General features: G+C 51.7%; 1 protein-coding gene across 5 annotated transcripts in view; it reads right to left on the minus strand.

Moving 5' to 3' along the window:
* The window catches only part of RGS3 (regulator of G protein signaling 3), a 121,172-nt gene that overhangs the window by 26,667 nt on the left and 70,981 nt on the right, over positions 1-23,524 (minus strand). The window contains exon 1 of one of the 5 annotated variants that reach the window (XM_066367367.1): positions 5,905-6,176. The exons of 2 other annotated variants lie outside the window; for them this stretch is intronic. In XM_066367367.1, the coding sequence (XP_066223464.1) occupies positions 5,905-5,994 (90 nt within the window). In that variant the 5' untranslated portion in view covers positions 5,995-6,176. Of the gene's footprint in view, positions 1-5,491; positions 5,645-5,690; positions 5,821-5,904; positions 6,177-23,524 lie in introns of those variants that run through there. 2 more of the 5 variants (XM_066367369.1, XM_066367368.1) reach the window with 2 other exon arrangements.

The raw sequence follows: 23,524 nt of genomic DNA on the forward strand, positions 1-23,524 counted from the left end.
ACCATCTCAGCAGCCAGGCCCATGTAGGTTTGCATTGGATTCGGACAGTCGGTAAAGAAACAACGGAGCCAAAAATTGATGGGCCATCATTTTTTTTTTTTTTGCATTTTTCTAAAGCTGGAAACAGGGAGAGACAGTCAGACAGACTCCCGCATGCGCCCGACCGGGATCCACCCGGCACGCCCACCATGGGGCGACGCTCTGCCCACCAGGCGGCGATGCTCTGCCCATCCTGGGCGTCGCCATGTTGCGACCAGAGCCACTCTAGCGCCTGGGGCAGAGGCCACAGAGCCATCCCCAGCGCCCGGGCCATCTTTGCTCCAATGGAGCCGTGGCTGCGGGAGGGGAAGAGAGAGACAGAGAGGAAAGCGGGGCGGAGGGGTGGAGAAGCAAATGGACACTTCTCCTATGTGCCCTGGCCGGGAATCGAACCCGGGTCCTCCGCACGCTAGGCCGACGCTCTACCGCTGAGCCAACCGGCCAGGGGGGCCATCATTTTTAATCCTAGCTTGCACCCAGCGGGCAAGTAAAAACACACACTGGGCTCCAAAACGCACTCACATTCAGTGCTCACAAAGCTACTGACTTATCTGAATTTCTTAGAATCAAAGGTTTCTAGCTCACCAGATTTATTCACCTCTGTTCCCCATCTCCTTCCTTCTCCCTACACAAACTCTGCCCAAACTGGCTTCTCTCTCAGCACTCTGCCATCCTGGCTGCTTCTCCTGGCCTCTTCTTCCACGTGGCCTTTCTCTGCTCTCTGCTCTCTAATGCTAATCTCAGGAACCAAGAGAGCAAGCTCCCGTTCTGCCCCCATTTTATAGTGTAGAAATCAAAACCTTTAATTCAATATACAAAATAGGGAAGTCTCTAATACAAAGTCACTTATCTGGGACATGATGGGATTGTACCACCCCACATCAAAAAGGGTGGGAAAGGCTTAGTCCTAAAACCAAGCCCCAGGCTACAAGGATCCTGCCTGCCCACAGCCCACAGAGACACACATTAATATCACCTGGGCAACGGCCTCCACGTGGGCAGCGCCATCTTTAACAAAGTGAGCATAATATATTTTATCTGCCCAACAGGTACACACATCATCTCCTTTAACCCGATGAGGCTGGGCCACTGCACGAGCAAAAGGAGGCATGGGAGGCCCCCTGTCTTGCCCAAGGGCACTCAACTGTAGAGTGGGGAGGGCACGCCCTCAAGTCCAGAGCCCACGCACCTACACGCAAACACCATGCAGCCTCGCCTGGGATACAAAGGTACACGTACGTGGCTGGATACACAGGCGCTTTCTGTGGGTGGGTAGGAATCACGGCCATACCTCAGAGAAGTGGACAGACCAGGATAGAGACCTGCTCCTCGGATGGACAAGCATCTACGTAACCAGATTTGGTCTCACCTCCTGCAGAAAGCTTTGCTGAAGCTCCCAGGCTGAGTTGGAAGCTTTCTCAGGATTTCCACAGCACCCTTCTCAAGCCTCCCCCTCAAAGCTGTGTTACAGTCTCCTACATGCCTATCCTGGCACTAGATTAAAGATTAGGCCTTTGCCTGACCAGGCGGTGACTCACAGGACACAGCGTCAGCCTGGGACACTAAGAAACCTGGTTTGAAACCCTGAGGTCGCTGGCTTGAGCTCAGGGTTGCCAACTTGAGCCCAAGGTTGCTGGCTCGAGCAAGAGGTCACTGGCTTAGCAGGAGCCCCCCCCCCCCCATCAAGGCACACATGAGAAGCAATCAATGAACAACTAAAGTGCCGCAGTGAAGAATTGATGCTTCTCATCTCTCCCCTTTCTTGTCTGTTTACCCCTGTCTGTCTGTCTCTCTATCTGTCTCTCTCTAAAGAACGCCTGGGCCTTTTATGTCTGTGTCTCCAGCACCCGGTAATGCATAGTACACCGTGATATTCACACATGCGGAAGGAAGCAAGGAAAGGAGGGAGCAAGCAGAGAGGACAAGTACCGAGGAACCCTTTGCATCAAGTGGGAGCTTCAGAAGTCGATCAGAGCAGTGAAGGTTTCCATGTCCTGAGTGGACATCAGTTCTGATCCTGGACTTGAGGGATGGCACGGCCGTGCCACCTGTCGTCCATGGCCTTCCTCCATCTTCCTCCTGCTCAAGCATTCAGCTAGCCACTGGCGCCCAGAGGCTCTGCCCGGCTCTTCTCTGCCTCCCCCCAGGCCCCTATGCCCTGCCGCCCTGCCCCATGTTTCTGGTTTCTGCCCTTAACCCCAGGATAACCCAACCTGGGGACATCACAGACGGTCTTGGCTACATGAGGAAAAGTGTGCCCAGCTCCAAAAAACTATTGTGGCCTGTGGCCTTTCTAAGTTGGGAGCTGCTGACAGTTCTCCGGCAGCAGCCGAAGCCACAGTGCCAAGCGCACGCAGGCTGGCCCATGTCAGGAGGGAGGGGGAGAAGCCCTGGGCCACCTGGAGTGATGGCCTAGGTCCATTACAAGACACAGGATATTCTGGGACCCTTTCCCCTCCCCCTCCGCCTGGAAGCTTTGATCTCACAGTGGCTCATGGCCCCAGCAGCCCTCTCCCCACTCCTGCCCTGCACCCGCCCCACCCAGATGCCTGGGTGCCGCTTGTTGTGCAGGGGAAGGCGGCAGCTCCCTGAGGCTGAGCCCGGCTGGCCAGCAGTGAGCGGCTCCAGCCTCTGTGGGCTGAGCGGACTGAGCCATAAGCAGCCTTGTTTATCTCTGGGAGGAAGGATGGCTTTCCCTGAGCAACAACGTCTTGGAAACGGCCTGGCTCCACAAACAACAACAAACTCCCAGCCTCAGCCTGGGCTCCAGCTTGCTAGAAAAGGCTTCTAACAGGTTGGGGGCTGCTTCCCTGCTAAGCTGATTCTGTGCTTGAGCAACGACTCTCAGAACCCAGGAAGAAGAAAGGGTCTGCGGAGAATCAAAGAACTGGATGGCTGGAAGGGGGCTGGCAATACCTAGTCTAGTCCCTGGTTGCTCCAAAGGGGAAACTAAGTCAGAGGGGAAAGAGCGTATTCGCCTGAGATCCTCCGGTGAGCAGGGACTAGAATGAGCCTCAGTCTCCAGCCTGTTGGCCAACTGAGGGCTGTCTCTACCGCACACACAGTGCTTCCAGAGAAAAGACTGGCTCCAGCCGGTAAGCCCAGAGGTCCTGGGAAGAAATGGGTTAATGGGGAGCCCCCAAAAAGGAGCACCAAGACAAAAGCCAGGTGCTCTGAGTGACCCAGTTGGTGCAGTGGAGAGAGACCTGGGCTGGGAAGCTGGAGATCTGGGTCTTGTCCCCACTGTGCTGCTGAGTAGCATGTAACCCAGGCAAGTACTTCCTCTCCTGCCTCATTCCCCATCGGTCCAGACAGCAAATGGATTCAGCCATTTCTAGGACTTGGAGACCAAATGGGAAAAGGCTCTAAGGAGCCCCAGGAACCCAGCCGGGCATGTGTACTCCCTCCCTCAGCTGTGCCCCGTCTGGGTTAACCAGGGAGACCAATGGCTGAAGTCACACAGATCTACCTCCCTGGATGGCACCATCTGAAGGAGGGCCACGCTGAGCTCCAAGTCACTACAGTCTGTGCAAAGGACTGTAACCACTGCATTCAAACAAGCCAGGGCTGCCCCTTCTACCCCTGAGCTCTGGCCGTGGTATGGACACCATCCTAGCCCAGTATGACCCCTGAGTGGGCTCTCCCTGTCGCCTCAGCTAGGCTGAAGCTAAGATTCTCCCCTACCTCACCTCCTGTCAACTCCACTCCCCCAAATCTTTGACCCTATGGAAGCGACCGTGACATGCAGAAACTAGAGTCCCTCCTAAGAGGCTTCTCACCAGGCCTGCAAGTTAGTGGTGCCACTCTCTCTGCCAGGCAGAGGTGGGCAGAAAGCTGACTTGGACAACAGTGCTTGTTCTCAAGGAAAACCCAGCCTAGCCCTTTTCTCCTGTGACCTGGGCCCCAGGCTAGGCCCTTGGCACCGAAGAATGAATAAGGCCCAGAGTGCCACCATCAATGGTCAGACATTCCACTGGACTGCCTGCTCCAGTCGTGGCAGTCTGGGTGGGACTGAGACCTGGAGAGAAGAGGAGAGACGGGCTTTCCAGGCAGCAGGGACAGCCTGTGCAAAGGCAGGAAAGCGGGGAGGAGCGTGGTTTCGCTGACACCCAGTACTTATAATCAGAAGCCTCTCCAATGATTTCCGGTTCAAAGCCCTGGAGACATCCCACCAGGAGGTCTCTTGCAGCAGCTGCCTCTGTCTTCATCCCCTTGTTGTTTCAGATGCCCGGCTAGGAGGAGCAAGCCCTGCTTTGGCACTTGGCTCCCCGAAGGGCCCGCCCGGGCCTAAGCCATGCCACGTGCTAGGGCTGGGCAAGCGGGGAGGTGCCCCTTGGCTGGGCAAGGAGGACTCCAGGGGCCCTGGTGGAAACTTTGACTATGGCCGCAGGGCCCTGGCAGGGATCCCACAGGCATTGGTGGGGCAGGCCCTGCAGCTCCTCCCTTCTAGGGTACATACCCACTCTAGCCATCTGGAGAGGGGAAGCAGCTAGCCCCCAGCCATAAGCCCTAGGAGAGCAGAATGTGGAAAGTTTTTGGTGAGTGGCCTGGTGGCCCTGTACTGAGCTAGGCACTCTCAAATCAGAAGTGCCAGGTTCACAGCTGAACTACACAGCTCAGGTTGGGGTCATGGCACCCACACATCCTGTACTCACTGACCCAGGACACAGAAGTCCTCCATCTTTGTCCTGGCCTTACAACTGCTATGTGAACTCGGGACATGGCCCCTACTCTCTCTGGACCCAAGATCTTCATCAGCTCTGAGATCCCAGGGCACAAGGGCTCTTCCTAGAAACCACAGGATGAGAGAAGAGATGTGGGGCCTCCAAACTGAGAAGAGAATTGGCCTCTGTCTGCTCACAGTGGCCAGCCCTGCGGGGTAAGTGGTCCCTAACCATCATCCTCTTCCTCACGGGTCTCAGCTGGAGCCAAGGGAGCAGGAATAGGACGCTTCCTAAGGGGCTCAGGAGATAGTGTCCCTGCTGTGCTTACAGGAGACATTTCGGCATATGTCTTAGGGATCAGAGGAAACCCCTGGGGACCAGCCCCCCAAGACCACCTCCTTCCCTGACATGGAACTAGGCCAGAGCAACCATCCCAGGTGCTTGGGGTACAGTCAGCATCCCTGACATAGTCACCAACACCACTGGAAAACTCCCTCCCCAGGCAGTGTCCCGACATCTGGCCACCGAACATGCCTCACTCCCAGAAGGAAAAGCTGACTGAGAAGCCCGAAGTGGAGAGCGGCACACAGTGGAGACGTGCCCCACCCTGCAGGGCCCCTGCCCCTGGAACACACACACACTACTTCAGATCAGAACACGCATGGGTTGGTTGCAACATGCCCATCAATGGCTGCCCCGGGGAAGAAACAATAGAAACAGGGGCACAGGGTGGCTTGGACAAGACCCCCCCGCCCACCACACACACGCCGTGTCAGCGAGGCACCTACCCAGCACACTCCGGCAGGGACCCAGGCCACGGGGGCTGCTGCTCCTGCCTGCCTGCCCGCCCGCGCGCCGGGTCTCTGCCCCCGTCTCCGCCCGGCTCCTCCCGCAGGCGGGCAGGCGGGCGGGCAGCCGTGTCAGTGTCAAGCAGCAGCCTTCCCAGACAGAGCTCCTTTGTGTCAGCAGAGCTATTTATGGACTTACCCAAGTTCCCCAGGGGAGCGGTACCTGCTGGGAAAAGCAGAACCAAATGACCAGGTTCCACCTCCCACATCTAGGTAGCGTTTTCAAAACCCTTGCATCACCCAGCCCTCCTCTTCTTCCTCCTCCTCCTTGCCCTCCTCCTCCTTCTCCTCCTCTTCCTCCTCCTCCTCTTCCTCCTCCTCCTCCTCCTCCAGAGCCCTTCCCAAACACACACCCTGTCCAGCCGGCTGCCACCACTCCGGAGAGAGGCTGGATTGCTTTCTTCCGTCAGATAGAAAACTCTGATTTCCCAAGCCACTTTCATCCGAGGGGTCCAGGACGTCTCAAAGAAGAGTCCTCTGCCGGCCCGTCCTTCAGCCTGCAAGGGGCCCAGCTAGCTCCTGGGTCACCCGCTCACACTCGCGCGCCCTGGCTCCCCTACCGCCTGACCCCCGGGCCCAGGCTGGCCCCCAAAGTGCCACTCAGATGGACGACTCATGCCTCCCTCACAGCGGTACCCCCTGGCAGTAGGATCCCGCGCTGGCTGCACCCCACACACATCCTGAGGGCTCCCCCTGCGGGGGCGGTGCAAAGCCACTGGCCACCACTCTGACGGGATGGAGCCAATCACTGATGCTTCCCTGTCACACCCCCACCCCCCACACCACTCTCAGCCCAGTGGGTGGCTGCAATTTAACCCAGGGTCCTACAGCCAAAGCAGGCTGACTCCGAGAGCGCCACGCCCTCCCCAGGGTGGGAAGCAGCTGCTTCAGTCACTTCGCAGCAGCACCACTCAGGGCAGCGGACACACATTTTCAGTTAGCACTTCTGTGTGCCCAACTCTGGGCAATCAGAGATGGACAGAGAGCCAGGGCTCCCTCCCCTCGGTCTGCTGGTCCAGTACAACAGCCCAAGAGTGAAGATCCCCCAGTGAAGGGGACATTCCTAATAGAGGGACGATGGCAGGCAGAGGAAAGAGCAAAGAGCACGGGACTGGGAGGCAAGGGTCCCCAATTCTACTTCCAGCTGCAGCACTGGTTGGCTGGGTGTCACTAAGCAAGTTCCTGCCCACCCCTGACCCTTGGTTTCCTCATCAATAAACTGGGGCTGACAACTCTGACCCGTCCACCTGTAGGATTAATAGAGGATTCAATGCTCCTATTGCAGGCACTATTTTGAGAGCTCTGCCTCTTGTTAATTTATTTAATTAATCACCACCAGTACCTTGTCAGGCAGGGACTGCTATTACCCTATGAAGAACCCGAGGAATGGCAGAGGAAGTTGCCCACGTCACACAGCTAGCCGGGTGTGGAGCCAGGACTGAACCTCAGTCTGCCCCCCTCCTGGGTGCCCACCGCTGCAGGAAGCTGTTTTGCCAGTGCAAAGCCATTCAGTGGTACGGTTAGGGCTGCTACAATTGATTATCTGATGTCAATCAACAAACACACCCTGGGGCCCAGATTGGGGGTGCCCATCCCATAGCCAGCTCCAACGTGAACATGCTTACTTCCAGGCACCCGAGGATGTCAGCACAAAAACAAAAGCGGGGCAGTAGGGACCTCACCCTCCTTTCCCACCCCACCCCACCTCACACTCGAGGGCCCCCGGCTCCCCTCCACTTCCGCCCTGGGCTGAAGCACTGTCCCTTCGCCTCTTCCTCTTTCTAGATTAGCCCCAATGCCTCTGAATGTCTGTCTCTGCCTGTCTCCCAGCCCCTGTCTTCTGCCTCTCTAGTCCCGTATTTCTCACACATGCAAGTGAATGCAGGCATGCTGGTACAAGAAACCATCCTTCAGTAGGGTCGACCTGGAACAGTCGGCGCTCACAGACTCCATCAACGCTTTGTCTTGTTGCTGAGGGCAGAGCCAGGGCAGGCCTTGCAGGAAGCTTCCAGATTGGAAAGCTGTCATCCTGCAGGCTCCTGGGAAGCAGGGCCCACCCACCCTTGTCTGGGAAATTAAGGAAACGAGTCTCAGGAGATGGCCAATTCCCAGTGGGGCTGATTGGTTTCCAGAAAAAATCTATGGGGCTTGGATAATATATCTTAGGGTACAGAGCCTGAATATAGGGTTCCTTGACATGAGAAGAAACTTTGAGCCTTAGCTCAGGTTTTTACTTTCTTTCAATAAAAAAAAAAAAAAAAATATATATATATATACACACACACACACACACACACACACACACACACACCTGGGCTTGCCTGGTCAAGGCACATATGGGAGTTGATGCTTCCTGTTCCTCCCCCCTTCAATCTCTCTCTCTCCCCCCTCTCTATAATGAATAAATAAAATCTTTAAAAAATATATATATATATATGTGTGTGTGTGTGTGTGTGTGTGTGTGTGTGTGTGTGTGTGTATATAGTTCTATATATATATAGTTCTAAAGCACCACCAACTATGTGCCAGGCTCTGTGCTAGGCCCTGGGGACTGGGTCCTGCACTCACAAGAATGACAGGCCAGTGAGGGAGACAGATACCAGCCACACAGTCAGACTAATGAGCCCATAAACAAACACTGGGCCCCGGTGGGCAGAGCAGCTGTGCAAACCCAGGGCCCTGGGTCCAGAACAGATCTAGAATGCATTCATCAATGCTCTGGACCACAAGGGGATCAGAAGAGGTATAACAGCCAGTGAGTGCCTTGTGGCCCTGGTGTCTACCAGGCCAGACAAGGAGAGCATCTAGTGTCTTGGGGAGCCCAAGCAGCCGCTGCCTTTGCCTTCCCACAGTTCCAGACACAAATCAGAGGGACAGGTGGGCTGTCCCAGTGCAGAGCCTGGCGCAGGGTGGGGGAGTCACTGACAGCCAGGCTATCTAAGCTGGAGGGGCCTCGGAGGTCTTTCACTTTTATTCCCGGGTTACAGCCAGGCAAACTGAGGCCCAGAAAGGAACAGTGACTGTACCAAGGAAACAGAGCACCCGAGTGGCAGGGCTGGAGGAGGGACTGTGCCTCCCAGTCCAGTGCTCTTTCCATCGCATCCCAATGCTTCTCAGACCAACGGAAGTGATGGTGTGCTCAGTCTCGGAGGAACTGGGAGCCGTGGGGCAGCAGGATCTAGGTGGCCCATAAGCCACAGATTGGTGCCTGGCCACTCAGGGCCTGGGCCCATTTATTGATCCACATAATTTATTTACCAAACACTTATTTGACACTCACTATGTGTCAGCACTGTTCAAAGCACTTCCTGGTTATTGACTCATTAAATCTTCATAACTCTATCAGATACGATGTCTAATGACCGCATTTCAGTTAGGCAAACAGAGCAGCGAGAGATTAGGAAGCCTGCTTGAGGTCATACAGTAGTAAGTGCATAGATCAAGTCTAATCCACTGCGCACTGTGCCCGGCACTGCTGCATGGGGCAGCCCGTGGAACCACGAGCCCCTGGCAACCCCGCGAAGCCAGCTGCTGCATGGCCCCGCCAAGCAGGTGAACTTTCCACTCTTCAGGCAAGCTGACAGCAGCTCCCAGGTCTGGGGCTAGGAAGGGTCTGCAGGGAGCCAGTGTGTGCACACCTCTTGTTTTGGGGGGCCAACACCCCTGGGCAGAGCCCAAGGCTCTAGAGAGGCTGTAAGGAGATATGGCAGCAGCGGGATGCAACCCAGAGCCCCAGAGAGGCTGTCCTCCTGCAGCCCGCACCCAGCCAGGTTCCCTCCTCCCTCCCCTCCTGCCTCCACTGCCTGTCCTCCTGCAGCCCGCACCCAGCCAGGTTCCCTCCCTCCCCTCCTGCCTCCACTGCCTGTCCTCCTGCAGCCCGCACCCAGCCAGGTTCCCTCCCTCCCTCCCCTCCTGCCTCCACTGCCTGTCCTCCTGTAGCCTGCACCCAGCCAGGTTCCCTCCTCCCTCCCCTCCTGCCTCCACTGCCTGTCCTCCTGTAGCCTGCACCCAGCCAGGTTCCCTCCTCCCCTCCTGCCTCCACTGCCTGTCCTCCTGCAGCCCGCACCCAGCCAGGTTCCCTCCTCCCTCCCTCCTGCCTCCACTGCCTGTCCTCCTGCAGCCCGCACCCAGCCAGGTTCCCTCCTCCCTCCCTCCTGCCTCCACTGCCTGTCCTCCTGCAGCCCGCACCCAGCCAGGTTCCCTCCTCCCTCCCTCCTGCCTCCACTGCCTGTCCTCCTGCAGCCCGCACCCAGCCAGGTTCCCTCCCTCCCCTCCTGCCTCCACTGCCTGTCCTCCTGCAGCCCGCACCCAGCCAGGTTCCCTCCCTCCCCTCCTGCCTCCACTGCCTGTCCTCCTGCAGCCCGCACCCAGCCAGGTTCCCTCCTCCCTCCCCTCCTGCCTCCACTGCCTGTCCTCCTGCAGCCCGCACCCAGCCAGGTTCCCTCCTCCCTCCTGCCTCCACTGCCTGTCCTCCTGCAGCCCGCATCCAGCCAGGTTCCCACCTCCCCTCCTGCCTCCACTGCCTGTCCTCCTGCAGCCCGCACCCAGCCAGGTTCCCTCCTCCCTCCCCTCCTGCCTCCACTGCCTGTCCTCCTGCAGCCCGCACCCAGCCAGGTTCCCTCCACCTCCCCTCCTGCCTCCACTGCCTGTCTTCCTGCAGCCCGCATCCAGCCAGGTTCCCACCTCCCCTCCTGCCTCCACTGCCTGTCTTCCTGCAGCCCGCACCCAGCCAGGTTCCCTCCTCCCTCCCCTCCTGCCTCCACTGCCTGTCCTCCTGCAGCCCGCACCCAGCCAGGTTCCCACCTCCCCTCCTGCTTCCACTGCCTGTCCTCCTGCAGCCCGCACCCAGCCAGGTTCCCTCCTCCCTCCCCTCCTGCCTCCACTGCCTGTCCTCCTGCAGCCCGCACCCAGCCAGGTTCCCTCCTCCCTCCTGCCTCCACTGCCTGTCCTCCTGCAGCCTGCACCCAGCCAGGTTCCCACCTCCCTCCCCTCCTCCCTCCCCTCCTGCCTCCACTGCCTGTCCTCCTGCAGCCCACACCCAGCCAGGTTCCCTCCTCCCTCCTGCCTCCACTGCCTGTCCTCCTGCAGCCCGCACCCAGCCAGGTTCCCTCCACCCCTCCCCTCCTGCCTCCACTGCCTGTCCTCCTGCAGCCCGCACCCAGCCAGGTTCCCTCCCTCCCCTCCCCTCCTGCCTCCACTGCCTGTCTTCCTGCAGCCCGCACCCAGCCAGGTTCTCACCTCCCTCCCCTCCTGCCTCCACTGCCTGTCCTCCTGCAGCCCGCACCCAGCCAGGTTCCCTCCCTCCCCTCCTGCCTCCACTGCCTGTCCTCCTGCAGCCCGCACCCAGCCAGGTTCCCTCCTCCCTCCCCTCCTGCCTCCACTGCCTGTCCTCCTGCAGCCCGCACCCAGCCAGGTTCCCTCCACCTCCCCTCCTGCCTCCACTGCCTGTCCTCCTGCAGCCCGCACCCAGCCAGGTTCCCACCTCCCTCCCCTCCTGCCTCCACTGCCTGTCCTCCTGCACCCAGCCAGGTTCCCACCTCCCTCCCCTCCTGCCTCCACTGCTTACACCTGGTACTTCCAGGCCTGTGTCCCCAAGACCCCATCATGAGCCCTGCACGGACAGAAACCCACCTGCCTGCCCCCTGCAGACCCTACCTGGGGGAGGCTGAGCCTTAGTAGTGCCCTCCCGGGAGAAAGGAGGCTACCTGCCAAAGGCTTCAATGAGCTTCCCCATCCTAGCTTCTGATCCAAAGTCCACTAGGATTTTGTTCCACGGTGGAGAGGAGGGTGATGCCACTATGACAGAAATGGCACAAGCGAGGAAGAGGTGTGGTCCTAGGAATTCCAGAGTGTATGACAGGCTAAGACCAGTCCCCACCCCCACTCTCAGCTGCTCGGGCTCTCGTTGGCCCGGACAGTGAAATGGTCAGGCCTGTGTCTGGGTGTCTAGGGTAACGGAAACCTGACCTGGGACACTCTGGCCTCACCTTCTACAGAGCCCCACCCCTGCCCCAACCTGCTGCAGAAGTGGGTGATGACCCTGGGCTGCCTTGTGAAACTGTGGACTGGTCTGTATATGCCCACGGAGCCCAGGCTTTGGATCTGCTAACCCACTTAGGAAGTTCTGGGCTCTCACTCCATGGGTCTCACAGCCCTAGTTTGGGAGTCTATGGATTCCATGTAGAAAGGCCCGCCCACCAGTCGGTCAAGAAACATAACCACTGGATCCCTACTATGTGCTGGAGCCTGTGCTCAGAACTATGGACACAGCCTGACAGGGAAGCAGCCTGCTCCCAGCGTCTAACTTGAAGGTGGCCATGGCTGTCCCTGGCACTGATGCTGCAAGCACGGACTATCCTACCGAGTCTGGACTCTATGACCCTATCACCAGGGCAGGGGACACACTCTCCCACTGCTTGTAAGGCCATGTACCGGCTCTTCCTGCTGGCACTTGCCTTAATCGTGGGGCACATGCTGCAAGTAGTGGGATGAGACAGAACAGATACCTATAGGTTTAGACCCTAAAGGAGTTCTGGCCCGTAGCCTGCAGAGCCCGGGGCAAGTCTCTGCCCCCCTCCTGGCCTCAGCTACATCTCTAAACTGAGGCTGCATGGCGTCTTGCTGCTGCAGTCCCACTCCTCTCCTTCAAAGGTCAGTCCAGGCCCCTCCAGGCTCTCTCACTGACTAGTTTCAGACGGTGCTATTTAGAAAGAATGCAGACTTTGGAATCCAAACAATCTGAGTGTGAGTTATGTTGGGCAGGTCACTTCAATGGCTCTGAACCTCAGTTTCCTCATCTGTACAATGGAGCTATTACCATCAGCCTCACTGGGCCCTGTAGGAACTAAATGAGCTAGCGTGTGTGGAGTGCCTGGCACACGGTAAGCACTCAACAAATAAGAGTATCATTGTCATGTTGTCATTGTTGTTACCATCTGTAAAAGGACAGAATTTACCTTGAGAAGGTCAATGTAAAGATCAAAGTTAGACGTGCTAGCTGGGGAAGGCCTGAGAGATAAGGACGGGACATGGTGTCTGGCATGTACCAATAGCATCATCATGAACAGTGATTGAGCAACAGGCTACTACCATCATCCCCATCTTACAGATGGAAGCACTAAGGTTCAGAAAGGCCACGTGGCAAAAATAAGAGCAAACAGGCCGTACAGCTCCTATGCCTAAATGCTCAGCCTGTATGCTCTGCCTCCAACTCTTGTCCCAAAATGTCTCCTCCCGCCTGCCGTCATCTGCCTCTGCCTCAGTGACTTCAGGTAGCAAGGACAGTTCCCGGCTTGCTCCTGGGAACTGTCTCACTTGGGCACAGCAAGAAGAAGCCCACAGGCAATGAGAGCCAGGATACCAAACGTCCCCCTGGAGAGCTGGCCCTGCGAGCTGTCACTGGCTGGACTCTGCCTCCAGCCAGGTGCCTGTCACAGTCACCTCCTCCGGCTCAGCCTGACCTTGGGCAGCTGCAGCAGCTCAGGATGGCCCAAAGCTGTGACTGTCACCCCTCCTGGCTCCAGTCTAAGCAGCCATATGCTGGCCTAAGATTTCAGGCTTTGGGGGAGCAATCCTCGACCCACAGAGCTTGTGCCAGCTCTGGGGACAGGCTGTGTCCTGACTCCCCGAGATCCTGGGAAGTGTTCAGCATGGAGCAACAGACTAAACTATGTGGAGGCCAGCCCTGTGACCTTGGCTTCGAGATGCGGTTTATCCACACACTCCCTGAGTCCACCCCCTGCTTGAACAGTTGGGCCTCTGCCCAGGCCACCAAACCAGAGGCCATAACCCAGATACTTCTGGCAGCATTACTGTCACCACTAAGGGAGTGAGCCAACACATAAATAGGCAAAATCAAGAGATGGAGGGGATAAGGCCAGTTCTTAGTGCTATTGCTCAGGTCCTGAACTCAGCTACGCCTGAAGGCCACTCTCCAGGATCCCATCAATCCCATTTTCTGGCTGAAGCTAATTTGAGTTGGGTTCTTGTCACTTGCAACTGGAAGACTTCTGACTAATGGACACCATATCACCAGTACTTAGCACAGTGTCTGACACGCCATAGGCATTCTGAAATTACTTGTTCACTCAGGCAGTTGTTCAACAAACACTCCACAGTGAGAAGGAGACCAGGTTTGTTCTTTAGGAGTGGTCATTGTAGCTGCTGTTTGGAGAGGAGATCCACAAGGAGACATGTAGCAGTCCCAGGGGCAGAGGCGAAGCCTGAAGAGGGTGGCTGAGCAGAGGGAGGGAGGGGGAGGGGAAGGCCCCCAGCCCTAAACTCACTGGGAACCTTTATGAAACCCGCTCCTCTTTGGTCTAGTCTTCCAAGCTGTTTCGCTTCCACCATTCTAGCATCCCCATATTTTCTCCCACTGTCAACACTCAAATCCTTACTGTAGGGTATTGGGTCAGGGTCTGAGTCGGGTCTGAGGATTGAAGTTGATAAGCAGAGAATATAACATAGTAGCTAAGAACCTGGGCCCTGGAGTCAGACGCCTGGGTTCTGATCATGGCCTACGCCTCCTAGCTATGAGGCCTTGTATAATTTGCTTAACTTTCTGCTCCTTTGTTTCTTCATCTGTAAAGTAACAATAGTGGCGGGAAGATTACATATTATAGCAGAAGGATAAAGCACATTTAATTAACATTAGGTGCCACTATCATTATTACTTTTTTTTTAGTAGAAAATCTAAGAGGGAATTTGACACATAGAAAATAATTCCAAAAATGAATAAAACATTTCCCTGAACTGAGGAAGGACTTGAGTCTTCAGACCGAAAGAGCTGAAGTTAGTACCAGGAAAAAATACCAAAGAGGACAAACAGCTAGAAATAATCCAATGAAATCTCTGAATTCCAATGATTGGAAAGAGAAACCTGCTGGTTTCCACAAAGAAATCTGAGAGCCCTGAGCAAAGGTTGCACTGGTTACAACATCGGAGGCTGGGATGACAGACGCTGCTCCCGGTTTCTGGGGGACAAGGACCGTTAGCCTGGGTTTCTCTACTCAGGAAAGGGGCAAGTATTTTCAGACTTACAAAGACTAAGAAAGTATGCTACCCACAAACCCTTTCTGGAACAATCATTCAAGAAAACTCCCCAGACAAAAAAATGAATCAAAATCCAGAAGTCAAGAGTGCAGTGATGATGTATATGAGAGACTAAGAAACAGTGAAGCCAGAAACATTTAGTTAACCACTGATAACATAACTGAAAAGTTAAATGCAATTTAAAGAAACAATTCTTAAGACTTAACAGAACTAATGTTTAAAAACAGAAACTAAAAGTCTAGATGATTTCAACAATCCTGAGGAGGCATGAAGAAAAGCAAAGAGAAGTATGCGCCACCCACACGCTCATTGTGGTTGATAAGGGAAAAGTATCCTAGAGCAGGTTTCATTCCTGATATTTAAATGTTTATGAAAAAGTAAGGATAGCCCTGGCTGATTGGCTCAGTGGTAGAGTGTCGGCCCAGCGTGTGGATGTCCTCGGTTCAATTCCCAGTCAGGCACACAAGAGAAATGACCACCTGCTTCTCCACCCCTCCCCTTCTCGCTTCTCTCTCTCACTCTTTCTTTCTCTCACTCTTCCCCTCTCACAGCCATGGCTCGATTGGAACAAGTTGGCCCTGACTGCTGAGGATGGCTTCATGGCCTCCATCTCAGGCACTATGAAGAGCTCAGTTGCTGAGCAACAGAACAACAACCCAGATGGACAGTGCATTGCCCCCTAGTGGTCTTGCTGGGTGGATCCTGGTCAGGGTGCATGCAGGAGTCTGTCTCTACCTCCCCTTCTCTCACTGAATAAAAAAGGAAAGAAAGAAAGAAAAAGTAAGGGTAAAACCACTGGCAGACTAGAACTAGGGTGTATAACTTCAGAGGGAATTTTGCACAGTAATGGGGATTGGCCTTGAGATGTTGACTACTATTAAAACATTATGAAACAATAGTAATTAAGTTTCATTTATGAGATTAATGAGGGAAATAAGAGCATTCAAAACCCACCCACCTATGTGTGGAAATTTGGTCTGTAAGTGAGAAAAGGAAAGATGACACCAAAAAATAGGTTTGGAAAAATTAACCATTTAAGAAAAGAAATTAATGAGAGCTCTATCTGACACCAGACACTAAATTACATGAAGATAAACTGAAAATATGAATGTGTTTGAATAAAATATAGAATATTTGTTATACTCTTGGAGTGTGAAAAGCCTTAGAAAGTATAGCCCTCTACTACCCAAAAAAGAATTGATTACAAAAAGATTTTATTACAAAAAAAGTGTTAAACTTCTGAATGATAAAAGATACCATAAGTAACGTTACAAAACAAACGGGAAAGTGGAAAAAATACTTGTAATCTATATGATAAGTAAATGGTTAATATTCTAACCATATAAAGGAATCTTACAAATAGGACAAAAGCCCCAATAAAAAACTGGGCAACAGATATGAACTGATGAGCCAAAGAACAAGTATAAATGACTAATAAATGTGAAGAGACAGTCAACATCATTCACTTTCATTCACTGTTAACAGGAATGTAAATTGCGCATTTCCTTAGTCTCTCTGTGCCTTTGCTTTCTCATCTGTGAAATGGGGATAATAAGAATAGTGATGGGCAGATGACGTGTTTAAACAGAAGGAAAGTGGTTGTAATGCACTTTGGTAGTGAGTTTCACACTCTGTCCTACAGGAAAATGCAGTAGGGCATCGTTAGAATGTTTATTGCAGCCTTGCTCATAGTATCAAAACACTGGAAACACCTGGCTGCACATCAACAGGGGAGTAGGTGAATAAATTATGGTTCATTGGCTTCTAAAGAGAGAGAGAACTTGAGGTGCCATGTAAAAGATTTATTTAGTGCTATATTTAGTTATAGAAACTTTAGTACAATAAAACATGGTATATGTCTACATATGTGCATGGAATAATGTTTGGAGAAACCATACCAAACTTATAGCAGAGCTGGGGGAAGGGAGATATTTTTTCTTTCTTTTCTTTCTTTCTTTTTTTTTTTTTTTTTTTTTTTTTTTTTTTTTTTTTTTTTTTTTTTTTTTTTTTTGTATTTTTCTGGAGTGAGAAGCAGAGAGGCAGAGAGACAGACTCCCACATGTGCCTGACCAGGATTCACCCAGCATGCCTACTAGGAGGCGATGCTCTGCCCCTCTGGGACATTGCTCCTTTGCAACCGGAGCCATTCTAGCACCTGAGGCGGAGGTCATGAAGCCATCCTCAGTGCCTGGGCCAACTTTGCTCCAATGGAGCCCTGGCTGAAGGAGGGGAAGAGAGAGAAAGAGACAAAGGAGAAGGAGAAGGGTAGAGAAGCAGATGGGCGCTTCTCCTGTGTGCCCTGGCCGGGAATCGAACACGGGACTTCCACACACCAGGCTGATGCTCTACCACTGAGTAATGTTTCAGATTTTTTTGTACAATCTCTGTACAAAAAAGTATATTATAAAAGAACATATATAATGCTAAATAAATATTTCTATTTGTAAATAGATTTTTTTTTTTTTACAGAGACAGAGAGAGAGTCAGAGAGAGGGATAGATAGTAGACAGGGACAGACAGACAGGAACAGAGAGAGATGAGAAGCATCAATCATTAGTTTTTCATTGCAACACCTTAGTTGTTCATTGATTGCTTTCTCATATGTGCCTTGACCGTGGGGCTACAGCAGATCAAGTAACCCTTTGCTCGAGCCAGTGACCTTGGGTCCAAGCTGGTGAGCTTTGCTCAAACCAGATGAGCCCGCACTCAAGCTGGCAACCTCGAAGTCTCGAACCTAGGTCCTCCGCATCCCAGTCCAACGCTCTATCCACTGCGCCACCACCTGGTCAGGCAGATTTAAAATTTTTAATTTCCTCAAATAAGTCTAACAAAAATGTATAAGACCTATATGAGAAAAATATATTTTTTCAAAACGTTACTTGGGAAACAGTAAAAGATTTGAATAAATGAGGAGATCTAATCCTATTCCTGGATGGGAAAGCAGTATTGTATAGACCTCAATATTTCTCTTTTTGATGTGTATTTTTAATATAAATACAATCAAAATCTCAATAAGGTTTTTGGGGAGGGCAGGAAAGAGGTAGGGACTGAATAAAATTATGCTAAATTTCACTTAACAGAACAACTAAGTGAGAATAAAAATTTAAAGAAGAGCAAGATGAGGGTACTTATGCTAACACAATGTGAAAGCACTGAAACAAATAACTGAGAAAAATAAAAAGCATTCTGCCTCCTACCATACACCAAAGTGAATTCCAAATAGGCTAAAATGTTCAAAGTTGAGAAATAAAATCATAATGTTCAAGAGAAGGACAATGACTATTATATAATCCTGGGGGACTACCATAACACCAAAGGATAAAGTATTTTTAAAAACTTATAGATATAATATTAGGCATCAGAAAACACAATTCACAAGCACAGTGAGATACTACTTCACACCCACTGGGATGGCTATAATTTAAGAAATGGGCAAATAATGAGTGTTAGAATGTGGAGAAATTAGGATCCTTATATACTGATGATGGGCATGTAAATTCATGAGGCCACTTTGGAAAACAATCTAGTAGTGCCTCAAAAAGTTAAACATGGAGTTCTTACTTGACCCAACAATTCCACTACTACTAGGTAAATACCCAAGAGAAATGAAAACACAAGTCCACATTAAAATGTTCACACAAACGCTTACAGCAGCATTGTTCATAATAGCCAGGAATAGAAAATGACTCAGATGTTCATCAACAGATAAATGAATAAACAAATGTGGTAGCTCCATCAATAGAATACTATTCGGTCATAAAAAGGAATGACACACACGACATGGATGAACCTTACAAACATTAAATGGAATGAAAGAAACCAGTCACAAAAGACCAAATACTATGATTCTATTTATATGAAACGTCCAAATCTAGAGAGACAGAAATGGATTAGTGGTTGCCTATGGCTTGAGGAGATAAGAGAATTGGTACAGGATTTGGTTTCTTTTGGAAATAATGAAAATACTGTAAAATTAATTGTGATGGTCACATAAATCTTTGAGTATATTATAAAACCACTGGATATTTTTAGGGAATGTGAATAATATCTCAATAAAGCTGCTACCAAAACAATTTATAGATGTGACTACCTATAAATCAGAAATATATATGATTTAAAAAAGACAAAAGTTAACACAAATATCCTCATTATGTAAAGCGCTCCTGTGAATTAATGACTGAACCATGAACAACCCAATAGAAAATGAGCAAGAAAAACTGGAACAGGCTACTCACAAAAGAGACAACCTAAGTGATGAAAAGGCATATAAATAAATATTCAACATCTCTAGTAATCCAAGAAATGAACCTACTACAAAATGTAAAAATACTCGGTGTTGGTAAGGTTGTGGGGAAATGGGCATTCTCTTACCCAGACTGTATCAGTTTGCTCGGGACTAAGCGGTTTCTCAGGAAACAGGACTTCCCATACTCAAAAGAGAAAGTTCTGGGCAAAGCGGGATGAATCAGTCATGCTGAAGTATGGATTAAATAGCACAACCATTCTGGAGAGTCATTTGGCAATAGGCATCAAGAACATCTTGTATAAATACATACCCATTGACATGGAAACTCTACTACCAGGAATTGATTCTAACAAAATATTCATTCATCCAACACATATTTGTGGAGGGTCAATAGTGTTCATTGGAGGCTGGAGATACCAAGATATACCTACAAGGATTTTTTAAAAAAATATCAGATTCTTGTAACAAAAACTGGAATCAACCTAAATGTTAAACTTCTGGAGATTATTTAAATAAACCCTGTTTCATCTACACAATGAAATATTCTGCAGGCACTAAAAGTGATGTTGTCGAGGAATATTAATTGATATAGAAACATTAGTACACTGCATTGTTAAATGGGGAAAAAGTGAGTTAGAAAACTGTGCACTAGTAACTTCAATTTGCAAATAAGATATATGTGTATAAACAATTGCCTGACTAGGATATGCCCCAAAATGTTAACAGTAGTTATCTTTGGATGTTGGATTAAGGGAGAACTTCATTTCCTTCACCTGGTTCACCTGTATTAAATGTTTTCTTTATCATAAACGTAAGAAACCTTTGCACAACAAAAATTATCAACTGCATTAAAAACAAACACCTGTCATGCCCCCATGGATGGAGGCCTCAGGAAGGAGTTTCAGAGAGTTAAGCATTTGTTCACGCGAGATCATAGCTACCTTTAGTGAGTACCCTCTACCTGCCCCGCACCTTGCAGAGACCATCCGTTTAATCCTCAGAAGAACCCAGTGAGATAGGTGTCTCCTCTCATTTGTCAGACGCTAGGTGACCCACAAGGAATCCCACAGCCAGTGAGGGACACAGCAGGGTTAGAACCCCAGCCTGCCTGCCTCTAATTAGGCCAAGGCACCAGACTCTACATTAGCTGCCTCTGCTTGTTCCTGGGGCAGGCCAGAAAAATAGTCCCAAGCTACGAGACCCTCTGTGTTGCCGACCACTTCTATGCCTGCTCTTGTCGTCTCTCCCTGCAGACAGTCCAGGGGGCGATAGAAGGACATATCAGCAAGGATGAAGCCACCAGCAAAAGGAAGGCAAGGGAAGGCCTGGCGCTGAAAGGCCAACTGGCCAAGGTCAGAGCTCAGGGCAGACCAGAGGGGGACTCCTCGCCTGCTGGGCGACTCTCAGGAAGCCTGACCATATCCGGCCCCAGGAATTCCCAGGCCCTGTGTTTGCCCAGAGGCGGTGAAAGAAACCCTCACAAGGCCTGCAGCCACCCTGCTGAAACAGCAGGAGGAAGACAGCCTGCCCTCTGGGACCTTGTCTCTGGGCTCCGTGGCTGCTGGCCAGTCCTTTCCCCTCTCCCGGCCTCTGGAGCCTCCTCTTCTGTATGAGAAGGAGACGTGCAGGCTGATGGCTCCAGGACCCTCCCAGATCTAAATTCTCTGAATCTATAACACTTCCTCACAAAGGGCCTGGCAGGAAGAGGAAGGGGGTGAGGTCCACCCAGCCCCTGAAGGCGCCCCCTCCTCTTCCCCTCAGCTCTGATCCCTCTGCTATTTTTAGAACAGACCACAGGGAGCTCTCCACCAGTCCTGCCATGCTCGACCTCCAGGTGAAACCCGCCAGCCTCTTTCATTCCACTCCAGCAAGAACACACACTGGGAATTTATAGACAAGCCAGCCGACCTGACAGCCTCTCCCCACCCCTGTAGCTGGGCCATTTCTCACTATTTCCATTACAGTCCAAAGTGATAACTTACTTTTCCTCATGACAACACAGCTGAGTGAGATGACAAGAGCTTGTCTGAAACAATCTGTGTCCCTCCCCCTTCCCAACCTGGCACATTCTTCAAAAGTGACTAAAGAGGAGCTCTGGCCTAAAAGGTAGGGGGTTGGGTCCTAGTTCCAGCTCTAGCACCAGCCTTGTGCCTTTGGCCAAGTTCTTGCCTTTCTTGGTCTTAGTTTCTACAAATCAGCTTATTAATCAATTGATCTCAGTCTGGGGAGTTTTTCAGCTCCACATTCAAAGATGCAGTCGTTCTATCAAATTTCTAATCACTTATAAAGTAAATACTATATTCTCTAATTTTAGGGGTTTGTGTTGAAGATAAGTGAAATAATTTGCCCAAAGTCACACGGTGAGTTACCAGAAAGCTCAGTATTTGAACCCAGATGTTCAGAATCGTACTCTAGTTTTCTCCGAGAGCAAGGGGCTCCGGAGAGGGGGAGTACCACAGGAGCAGTTCCAGGCATGTCCCCTTTCGCTCTGAGGACTCACAGGAGTCAGCACACAATGTGATAGAATCCATGACCCTGGCGTGAACCTGGCCAGATCGCTTAATAAACCGAGGCGACCCAGGCTCTGGTCTTGCAAGGCTGAGGGGCCATAGAAAAAGCTCAGAGTCAAGAGGGTCAGGAGACCTTGGTTTTCTAGTCCACTGCCGCTGAGTTATCCCATGACCCTGACCGGGTCACTTCCTATTTGTGAGCCTCAGTTTCCTCATCTAGATTCTAGACCCTGAACTGTGTGACCCAATTCAATTCTACCATATCTACTAAGGACCAGGCAGTAACAGAAGAATAAATAAAATATGGCTTCCACTGGCTTTCAAGGAGCCCACAGTCTCGCAAGTGAAACACAGCTGCCTACCACATTGTGTTGAGGATAAACAAGATACTATGGGCCCTGGCCGGTTGGCTCGGTGGTAGAGCGTCGGCCTGGCGTGCGGAAGTCCCGGGTTCAATTCCCGGCCAGGGCACACAGGAGAGGCGCCCATCTACTTCTCCACCCCTCCCCATCTCCTTCCTCTCTGTCTCTCTCTTCCCCTCCCGCAGCTGAGGCTCCACTGGAGCAAAAGATGGCCCGGGCGCTGGGGATGGCTCCTTGGCCTCTGCCCCAGGCACTAGAGTGGCTCTGATTGTGACAGAGCAATGCCCCAGATGGTCAGAGTGTCGCCCCCTGGTGGGCGTGCCGGGTGGATCCCGGTCGGGCGCATGCGGGAGTCTGTCTGACTGCCTCCCCGTTTCCAGCTTCAGAAAAATACAAAACAAAACAAAAAAAGATACTATGGGCATGCAGAGGGGGAAGCCATGACTTCTGACGCAAGCCTGAGAAAAGTGTCTCAGGAAGGTGCCAAGCCTTGGAGGTTGGGAATTGCATCCAGCAGAGACAACAGAGAGAAGTCAACCAACATAGGACAGAAGGAACAGCCTAAACATGAAAGTCATGGGGAATCTGGAAAAGGGGAAATAGTCCAGTGTGGCCAGGGTCTGAGTGCAGAGCAACCAGGGAGAGGCCGGAGAGCCATGCTGAGACCTGAGCTTGAATCTGAAGGCGATGGGCTCCCACACTGGTCCTGCAGCAGGACCGTGACTGTCAGCCTCTCCATCCCCTCCTGGGATGGTCCAGCATTGCCGGAAAGCAGCAGAACTGAGCAATCACAAGCAGGGGCTCTGGAGCCAGGCCTGTGGAGTTCTAATCCCAGCCTCTCACTAGCTGCATGGCCTTGGGCAAGTTTCTTAACTTCTCTAAGACAGGGTCTTCATAGATCAACTGGGTATAATGAGAAGAAAGGTGTAATGGGGATAACAAACCTTGTGAGACTGAAATGAGAATTGAAGAGACAATGTAGGTCAAAAGCTTGGCATTGGCCTAGACTCCCAGTCCATGTGCTCACCATATTACCCAGTGTTACTGTTCTACCCTTAAACCAAAGAGCTAGGATCTTTGGAAGATGATGGCCCTATTCAGAGAAAGGCTTAAGGGAAATAAGGTCAAGACAGGACAGATGGTAAGGTGGTGCTGTGTTTGTTAAGAGCTAAAAGAAGAACAGCAAAATGGCTGAGTCCAAGGGCAAGATGCCGAAGATGACAGTCTATCCACAGCCAGACAGTCAGCGAGGAGGTGGGAGGGGAGCTGGCGAGACTGGAAACAGCTGAGCGTTTTAGGGAAGAGTCTGCTTCTTTGAGGAGATATCTGTAATCCAATCCAGTTGATTCTCAGTTACTTAGAGTTGAGATTTGAAACCAGTCAATTAGCAAAATCTGGGCCCAGACTCCCCGGCCTCGACGGGGTTTGGGTCAAAGGCCTCTTTGCAGACTCATGCTCAGGGCAGCCGGCCTGAACCTGACGCCATCCCTTTCTGCCTTTGGCCAAAGTCCCATTGCTGCCGGGTACCCCAAGGCTGTCTCGCGATTCTCTTGAATGCCAGACTCAAAGGCAGAGGGAGCAACCTGACGATCCCAGTGCCAACCTCCCACCCAACCCCGATCTTGTCTTAGGCACTCCAGCTTGTCTTATATAACAAACTTTTTTACTTCTTGTGTGAACCTTTCGATCCTTTCAGCCTGGGCCACCCCTCAGGGATGTGCACTCTGGAAGTTCATTCTCCACTGTGTGGAGGACATTGCATCGCACTTATCTGTCCTAAAGCACCTGCTCTGGAGCTTAAAGG

The sequence above is a fragment of the Saccopteryx leptura genome, chromosome 2, assembly GCF_036850995.1.
Source record: "Saccopteryx leptura isolate mSacLep1 chromosome 2, mSacLep1_pri_phased_curated, whole genome shotgun sequence".
In the NCBI taxonomy this organism is placed as follows: Eukaryota; Metazoa; Chordata; class Mammalia; order Chiroptera; family Emballonuridae; genus Saccopteryx; species Saccopteryx leptura.